Below are 10234 nucleotides of genomic sequence, written 5' to 3'. Positions count from 1 at the left end.
TAGCTTAATCTTTTCCTGGATTAAAAAAAATGTATATGTACGTAGACATGAAATAGACATCTCATAAAAAGAATAGTATTTCACGGAATTTATATATTTTTTTAAGTACAAATTTTAAAATTCTATTTTTCGAGAATTTCAATCTCATTTTTTGTCATTATTTTATAATATATATATATATATAAGTAAATAAAGACATACATTTTAACTTATTGTGGGTATTTTAATCGCATGATCACAGCGACGTTAGCAGTGTCAGAAATTTCGTGAAAATAGTGAATAATTCCACCCCATCTTTCCAAGCTTATAACTCCTCGAAAAATGTAATTCAAGCCCTAATTTTTTTTTCAATTAAAGGAGTAAGGACCAAGGTTTTATTTAAAAAAAAAAACAAAACAAAACAATGTGTTTTTTTTTTTTTAAAAAGGTTTTAAACTTCGGACTTTACAGGTAAATTTCTAAAAAACTGTTTTTTTTTTTTGTTTTAAATTTGAATATATTATTTATTGACCTTTTCTCTTCAATTTGTGATATATAAACCTATTAAACATAAATTAATTATTTACTTTTTAATAGACATTTCAAAATGAGAGGCGTAAATTATTCGACCCCCTATCTTTCTAAGCTTATAACTCCTCGAAAAATGTAATTCAAGCCCTAATTTTTTTTTCAATTAAAGGAGCAAGGACCAAGGTTTCATTAAAAAAAAAAAAAAAAGACAAAAAGAAAAAATGTGTTCTTATAAAATAAGGTTTTAAACTTCGGACTTTACAGGTAAATTTCTAAAAAACTGATTTTTTTTTTGTTTTAAATTTGAATATATTATTTATTGACCTTTTCTCTTCAATTTGTGATATATAAACCTATTAAACATAAATTAATTATTTACTTTTTAATAGACATTTCAAAATGGGGGGGGCGTGAAAATGGGGGGGCGTGAAAATGGGGGGGCGTGAATTTAAAAAAAACGTTTGTCTAAAATATTATATTCGGTTTATTGGAAAGAACATAAAATTTCACATTGACCCTGAAAATATCGTAAAAATAGAATCAATAGAAAAATTTTGATAGATTTTTAAAATTTAAAAATTTAAAAATATTGAGTTTAAAAATTAAAAAATATTGAGTTCGGAAAATTCATTACTGTTTTAAAAAAAAAATAAAAATATTTTTATTACTTTTAAAACAACTGTAATAGTTTATTTTGGAAGTATAATCCATAAAGAAAATAAATAACCCACTTTTAACAGAGAAATTACGAGATTTTTATATTGTATTCGCAGTTTCGTGTTAGGGGTGTCAAAAATTCCTACAAAAATTCTGATACTGCTACAGCGACGTGAGTTGACACTATTTCTTTAAAAGTCTATTTACGTATTTCTTCTTAAGAAAAATGTTTACAGTTATTTGGAGATAAGATATTCCTATATTTTCCATCTCGATTTATTTAAATTTATTTTATCGTATCAAGAGACCCTCTAAACTAATAAAGGTCTCAAAATTAAAAAAAAAAAAAAAAATAGCTCTCCCTCTCCGATAATTAAAAAAAAAAAAAAAAAAAAAAATCAGAAACAAACAAAAACAAAAATGTCGTCTCTTCTAGCTCCCACCACTTCAAACCTTTTATTATTTTATTGTATTATTTTATCCTTTCTTGTCTTGATCTCAGTCGTTGGGCCTTACATATTCATTCCTCTTGGTATTTTTTGCCTTACCCTTATCTGGTGGTTTCGGGTGTCACCCGTACCCGAAGCCGCCGCAAACGCTGTCCTGGGTCACACAACGAAGGGCCCCCTTGTCATCGCTCACAGAGGCGCAGCCCTTGATGCCCCTGAAAACACAATCGAAGCTTTTCAATTGGTAAGTACTGCAATAGCATTTTTGGTCACCAAAATCTACTTTCACGGGCCAAGGATAGTAATACGGAACATTCTTTACAATAGCATGAAAACAACAAATATGCAAGAAATTAAGGTAACACAACAACAGAACACCGACCAATCTAATTTGTATTTTAGAGGTATTCGAGGGCGCGGTAAAATTTTAGAAAAAGCATGAACTCGAATTAAAAGAAAAAAAAAAATTTTTTCTTGTAGATTTCGGCGTGCTAAAAAAGAATTTGAAAACCGTATTCGTCGCAAATTAATAGTTTCGGAAATATTAATATTTTTCCAATGGATTATTTTCTTTATAAAATCAGCTATAATGGCGTAAGTCGGCTGATTGCGCATGCCCACAGAGGCCATTTCACTTACTTCATTTACGCTACGCATGTGTGATAGTCACGTGACATTTCACAAGGCGCATGTATACATGGCGGACATTTTAAATTACAAGAAATATTTTCATAAAATTTTTTTTTTTATCATTTTATAGTAAAAATAATGCTGTTTCACGACCAGTTTACAAAAAAAACATATCTTTGTTTTCGTTCTTTTTTTGGGGAAGGGGGCGCGCGGTAATCAGAAAACTTGTGACAGGTGCTTCTGCGGTTTAATTAACCGTTTAACGTGCCGAAATTTATCGAGCCCGCCAATGTAAACAGAATTTTTGTGAAATGTTAATCATTACTCTGCTCGATAAATTTCGGCACGTTACTTACGGAAAAACGGTTATGCTTTTGTAAACTGCTCATGAAAACTGAAGTTTTAAGATCACTTAAAAAGTATTAAAAACTATGTAACAAAAATGAACCACATTTGTTTTGAAAATGCCCGTTAACAATTCCTCCGCAATGTTACAAGTCATTTTGTGCACGTGAACGCAAGAACCGAATTACGTGAACTAATACAATGATGCGTTGTGATATTTATTTTTTACTTACGGAAACTAATAAAATGATGATTTTTTATAAATAAATGTGATTTCTCTTTGGTCTGTGCGCATGCGTAATCAGCCGACTTACGCCATTATAGCTGATTTTGTAAAGAAAATAATCCATTGGAAAAATATTAATATCTCCGAAACTATTAATTTGCGACGGATACGGTTTTCAGATTCTTTTTTAGCACACCGAAATCTACAAAAACAATATATTTTTATCTACTAGTTCGAGTTCATGCTTTTTCTAAAATAATACCGAGGTCGCTGACAATGAATCTGATTATCAAACCCGCCGCAAATTTACCGCTTGTATGGTATGAACCCCTGGGCCCTGGTACTATTTTCTGCCTTTGCACAGCTTTCGTTGACGCTATGCGCAAGCACACGGTAGCATAAACGAAGGCTGTGAAATGTGCCTTCGCAGAAAGCTGTCTTCTCACATGGCGTATGAATACGAATCTTTCACGGATAATTTAAAAAGAAGATGAAAAAGAAGAAAAAGAAAACCACTTGGGAGCGGGATAATGTTGGAAATACATTTTTTTTGTTTTTTTCAGTGGCGGACAATTTGAAATTATAAGAAAAAGTGTCAAACAAAACTATAAAAAATGCATTATAGCATTTGGGGGAGGGGGTTAATACCGGCAAGACATTTTTTCACGTTAAAAAACAAAATTTGAAGAGAGCAAAGTATAAAGAAAACCAATTTCTGAAATTAATTATTTTAATAAAACAATGTTTTGTAATAAAAGAAACATTGGAAGTTTATCAAGTAAAATTTATTTTTCAAACAAATTAATTTAAATTAAAGCAACTTTGAAGGGTCAACAACAAATTAACAAATTATCAACGAAAAGTCTGTGAGAAAATATAATTTAAATAAAATAACTTTGTAATCAAACATTAAATTTTTAAAAAGTAAAATTTTTTTTTTTTTCCCGAAATAATAAATAATTTAAATATCCATTTTTCAAATTAAAGTAGCATTGTAGCGTGAAACAACCGAGATGCGCAACCTTGCAACAGTTTAGTGTAACAGTAACACACTAACAAAAATGGCCGTGGTCCGCATAATGCAGAAGTGCCAAAAATTTATATTTATTTCTGTGCATGCGGATGCGGGTACATTTTTGCAACTTGTATGAAAAAATTGTGTAAAATCATATCAGGCTTGTCCTTCAGGCTTCGTATAAAAAGGTATCTTGGCAGATATTTGCATAAATAGGTTGGACGAATACCCACTCCTTTACGTTGCGCTACAGCCGTTCGATATTTTGTGTATGTATTTCCAGGTCTTGTGGATTCACAAAATTTTTGGAATGGTTAATTGTGTAATGTTCGAACGAATGCTGTTGGATATTATTATACGCTTTCCATGAATCGCTGTATATTATAGACCCAGGCAGAATGGAATTAATGTATCTTCATTCCTTATATCTGTTTGTTCTAAGAGTGGGACGATAAAACTTCATTTAGAATGGCGTTCAATTCCTCCAAACATCCAGATTTGTTTGAGAAAGTGTCCTCTGTTGTACTTTCGACGAACGAGGAGGGTTTCATCTATTTCGACTTTTACACTGACACCTCCTATCGGGTTTTGGTTTGTTATCCACTCCTGAGTGATTTCAGAACATAATGACCTCCAGTCTACTGACGCTTTCCTAGATATGTCCAAATTATGTGTCACTGTCTTATGGCTCCATAAATGGCTCAGGAAATTATTAATGAATAGCACAATTTTCCACGCAGGAATATGCGTCTTTTCTAGAAATGTGCCCGTTTTGTCATTTACCGTGACGCCACAATGCTTTCTTTTCTTCGTTTTTGGAAGTAATACTGTACTTGTGCAACGCCACATGGTATGACTGCTTCCAAGTGAACACGGTCTATTACACTTAGGACATAATACTTGGTGTAGTAAGATACTATGTTCTCTCAAAAAATCGTGAGTCATTTTTGTAAAATTTGGCTATTGCATCATAATAATTGAACGTGCATGACTGGCAAGATTCCATTTTCACAAAGTTCTTTTAAAAACTGAAATTGCCAAAAGTAGTCCCTACAAACTGACCCCCCACCCCACTGGTACCCGCGAAAAGCCCTTCGGCTATTTTGTGATGAAATTCATACACCAAACATAGACCACTTGTGGCGCGACTGTTTCCAAGTGAACACGGTCTATTACACTTAGGACATGATACTTGTTGTGGTAAGATACCATGTCCTCTGATAAATTCATGAAACGTATCAGTTTTGTAAAATTTGGCTACTGACTGCTTCGTGATAAACGTGCGTGACTGGCAAGATTCCATTTTTACAAAGTTGGTTTAGAAACTAAAATGGCTGAAAATAGTCCCTACAAGCAGACCACCACGCTGAAACATCTAAGAATAGGTGAAATCGTAAGTCCTTTTCAAGTAAATTATATATTACTGTAGGCACCGCCAAAAATGGCCGAAAAATCAAATTGTTGTTGCTTTTTAAAACGAAATTACATTTATTAAAATCCATTATTTCGGAGTAACTTTTTTTTTCCAGAAAGATAAAACCCTGAATTTTATCATATAGAAAACAGAATAATGTAAAACTTTTTCTACTATTTTTAATTAAATTTTAAATGTTAAATTTTCCCAAAAAGTTAACAATTGACATTTTTTGTCTTGCACAAAAAACGTACATAAATATTTAAAAAAAAAAGAAGGTTTTTGAAATAATTAATTTATTTATTTGTCTAACTAAGATTTAGGATGATTTTCTAAGAGAATATGCAAAAATATTATAAGTACCTGGATTTGAAATAATTCCACTTATTCATATAGGCAACCAGTTACTTCGCGTTGATCTAGAATTTAGATCGACAATGTTTACGTTTGCATTTGATAAAAAGCAAACTATGGAAGACCAAACAGGCCAAAAAAAACTTATTTTTCAGTAACGAAAATTTCAATGTATTATTAACGCTGAGGGTGGCCAGTACCAGATGGATGACCATTTGTATGAGTTTGGTTTTTGATGTGTATGTGTGTGGGGGCCAGCCTCCCCGAATTGGGGTGGGGCAATTTAAAGCTGAATAAAAAAAAATTATTTCAGCGCGTTTGATCCACCGTAGTCGAAAGGCGGCAAACATTTTCAAATGGGATCGAAAAAATGATGCTATTTTTAACACAAAGGGCACAATATTTATCAAATTTTTTTTTTGTATCGATTCTTCAAAGCATGCTCTGTTTAATAATGGTCATGCATTATTCAGCTCACTAAAAAAAATTGTTTATTTATCAAAGATTTTAAAATGGCTTTTTTCGTATAAATATAAAAAAATGTTTTGTTTTTTTTGCTTAACTTAAATTAATTATTTTATTTAACATATTCACCGAATTTCACACTTCAAAACTCAAAAGCGGGATAATTAAACACAATCGAAGTTCTGATATTCAGACATCAAAATAAGGTATGCAAACAATTTTTTTTTTTTTTTTTAATCTATAATTCTGTCCCTTACAACAACACAATATGTTGTGTTCAGTTTCAGATGATTATTTTAAGCATATTTGTACCCCCTCAAAACAAGGGGGGGTTTTGTAAGCAAAAAAAAAATATATATATATATATATAAATATCGTTTATGAAAAATAAGTACACTGTTATAAAGTTAATTCTTCTCTTAATAATCACTGAAAATTTTGTATTGATCGGATAATTACCTGATTTTTGGTAGATTTTTAAAAAGACGGTCCGTCAAAAAGTACTTACCTGCCCCCCATCCCCCCCAGTTTTGGCGGTGCCTATATTACTGATATCTCCCTTTGGTTCGAAAAACATAAGTAAGTAAAAACACTAAAAACTTATTCAGATAGGTAGAAGAGTAACTTATCTTGCCTTTTGATTACATTTATTTAATTTTGTTATTTTTTTTTCCTTCAAAGTTGCTTTTATTCTGAAAAATGTTTCATTTAAATTATTAATTTGGTCTTGACCTTTTAAAGTTGCTTAAATTCAAACTCCTCGCATTTTTAAAAAAAAATAATTTCATAAATCGGTTTTCTTTATACTTTACTTTCTTCGAATTTTGTTTTTTAACATGAAAAAATGTCTTGCCATTATTAACCACCGCCTCCAAGTGCTATAATGTATTTTTTATAATTTTGTTTGAGACAACTTTTTCTTATAATTTCAAATTGTCCGCTACTGAAAAAAAAATGTATTTTCAACATTATCCCCCCCCCCAAATGGGTTTCTTTTTCTTCTTTTTCATCTTCTTTTTAAATTGTCCGCAAAAGATTCGTATTCATACACCATGTGAGAAGGCAACTTTCTGCGAAGGCACATATCACAGCCTTCGTTTATGCTACCGCGCACTTGCACATAGCGTCAACGAAAGCTGTGAAAAGGCAGAAAATAGTACCAGGATCTAGGGGTTCATACCATACGAACAGTAAGTTTGCGGCGGGTTTGATTATCAGATTCGTTGTCAGCGACCTCGAATAACCCTAAAAAAAACAAATTAGAGTGGTCGCTGTTCTGTTATTGCGTAAGGTAACATTTACCAAAATTAATGTTACCAAAGACAATATAAATTACTTTTCTTTCTTCCTGTTGTAATTTCTGATTGTTTTCTTTCATTCTGCCATGGGCAAAACCGCTGTGAGAGAATATCTCACACAATTATCACAGATCCCTATGTATGGTAATCAGGATTATATCTATTCTAACTGAACAATCAACCGAAAAATGATTTAAAATAAATTAAAACACACAAAAAAATCACTCAGGTAGGTAGAAGAGTAATTTATCTTTGATAACATTTATTTGCTGTATATTTATTTTTCACTCATTTTTTTGTTTGCTATTTTAAAAAATGCCTGTAATTTGTTAAAGCGCGCACATTACCTTAAGTAGTTAATGAGTATAAAGTTCATTGAAAACGCTATGTGAGTTTTAAACCAATTCTTTTGTATATTTGTTCTAACTAAAATATACAACTTTTATAAAATTTGGTGCTAGTGCACTTATTGATCCGTGCTATTTTTTAAATAAAATTTTGAAGCTTAATTAAAGTTTTATGATGTCTGTTTTTATTAAATTGTGTAGTTAAAGTACAGAATAGCTACAAAACACCCTCCCCTCCCTATGTTAAGAATGGCTTTCGAAATAATGTTATTATTTCAGCACGGATCAATAAGTGCACTAGTACCTAAAATTTATATATTTCAGGTTAGAAATTTCGAAAAGTAAAAACCATTGAATTTTAATGAGGTTGATAGTGTCAAATGAAAAAAGCAGGATATTATTTTTTATATTTATATTGTATTATTATTTAATAATACAATAAATCTACTGTTTCAGTTTAAAAAGACATCGTCAGGCGATAATAAACCTTTCTTGAGTAAGACCAGAGGTTTATTGTCGCCTGACGATGTCTTTTTAGAGTGAAACTATATTGCAGTAACCTATGGTAATTTTGTTTACCTAAATCGAATAAAATAATATATAGATAACGTTGCCGTTACACTTTAACCGTGTCATTACCTTTCAACCACTCAAATCCATTAAATGTAACTTCCGCTTACTTATAAATTAGTTACAATGTTTTTTATTTAAAAATAATGTAGATGAAAATTTTCGATATATATATATATATATATATATATATATATATATATATATATATATATATATATGTCATAATTTAAATTTTATGATGTGAAACGGTTAAATTTCAAATCTAGAAATTTTAGTGCTAGGGCACTTACTGATCCGCGCTATTTTTTAAATCATATTTCCAAGTTTAATTAAAGTTTTCTGATATGTTTTTTTAAATTCAATTGTAAGGTTAAATTACAGAATAGGTACAAAACACCCTCCCCTCCCAATGTTAAGAATGGCTTTCGAAATAATAGGGTTATTATTTCAGCACAGATCAATAAGTGCACTAGTACTGAAATTTTATTATATGCAAGACAAAGAATACATTTCAATAAGGAAATATACTTATTGAAATTTATTCTTTGTCTTGCATTTAATAAAAATTCTAGATTTGAAATTTAACGGTTTCACGTCATAGAATTTAAATTACTAAATTATGATTTATTTGCTCTATCTGGTATATTGAGCAATTTTCATTTAATTTGTCAGACCGATAATCACTGGATTTACATACTAGTAGATTTATTGCATTACATTATTCTGAAGTATATATATATATATATATATATATATATATATATATATATATATATATATATATAACAAAGTGGTGCATTCTTATTGTAATAGAGCGTTGATGAACGAGAAAATCAGCAGCTGTAGAATAGCTGACTAGCGAAAATATTAGCAGCAGCAAATTTAGCGATATGCAAATTAGCAAATGTGCGTAAGATTGTGTGACAAGAAAACGAGAAAAATCTTCCCCCACGTGGCCGAGAGGAGAAGCAAGTTGCATGCCAGGAAAGATGGACGCGTGAAAACAAAGGCAAGAAAGCACTGGCTATAGCCGATGTGAGGTGATGGGAAGAGCGTTGTAAAACGTGTGTGTGCGAAAAATCTTTTGAAAAATAATGAAATTCGTTATTATTGGAAAACTTACAAATAAATGCATTTCATTTGCATTTTAAAAAATGTAGAGTTGGATTTTTATTTATTTCCTTTGTTTGATTGTATTATGTTGATTAATCGGACTTGGGTTGGCATATATCATTTACAAAAATACGAACCATTTGTTCGAAAAGAAAAAAAGATATATGCTTAACCCAAGGGAGGTAACTTCATAATAACAAAACTCTTTTTTCTTAGAGTTGCCCCCCTTACATCGTGTTTACGGATGGGTATCGAGCCTCTGTTTTATAAAGCACTTTTTTTTTCTCTTCTTTTCTTTTTTTTTTACTAATATTAAAAATTAGTATAGATATCCCGAAAAATTGAGCCATAGAAAAACCTTTAACAAATATTTTAGTGACCTCTGATGATTGAGCCTTCTTTATGATCTACGGACCCACCCTCAAACCCATGGTTCGAATTCTTGTAATGCAGGCGGCAGAGCCAACCCTTTTTTTTTCTTTAGTAGAGAAAAAGAAGCTTGTTCTCAACACCCGAAGAAGGTCGCAGGTTGCAGCAATCGAAACGTTGTGCTAATAACACCCAAGATGAGAATAATAGTCCGATTAATCAGCATAACACACGCATTCACATACATCTCATCTCAAAAATTCAGAATTGCATTTCCTTTGTTTGTTTGTGACAAAATTAGGACAAATTAAACCCTCTACCAGTAGGTAGTGCTGAGTACCTGACATCAGTTCCTTAAGAGCTGTTTGATCCTGGCATGCTCATTGCAGATCTGGTATAGATTCGCATGCTTCTGAAAGGGGTTACAATGCCACAATATTTCATGGACTCCTTTGCCAAGGGAATTTGA

General features: G+C 31.2%; 1 protein-coding gene across 1 annotated transcript in view; it reads left to right on the top strand.

Annotated features, from left to right (window-relative positions):
- The first annotated feature begins 1186 nt into the window (after positions 1-1186).
- LOC145246832 (glycerophosphodiester phosphodiesterase 1-like) overlaps positions 1187-10234 on the top strand; it is a 31580-nt gene continuing 22532 nt past the window's right edge. The window contains exon 1 of the mRNA XM_080108669.1: positions 1187-1860. Coding sequence (XP_079964795.1) covers positions 1588-1860 — 273 coding nt within the window. The 5' untranslated portion in view covers positions 1187-1587. The remainder of the gene's footprint in view (positions 1861-10234) is intronic.

Source organism: Euprymna scolopes, chromosome 24 (assembly GCF_053919585.1).
Source record: "Euprymna scolopes isolate OS-2025 chromosome 24, ASM5391958v1, whole genome shotgun sequence".
NCBI classification, from domain to species: domain Eukaryota; kingdom Metazoa; phylum Mollusca; class Cephalopoda; order Sepiida; family Sepiolidae; genus Euprymna; species Euprymna scolopes.
This window is presented reverse-complemented; position numbering and strand designations above follow the sequence as displayed.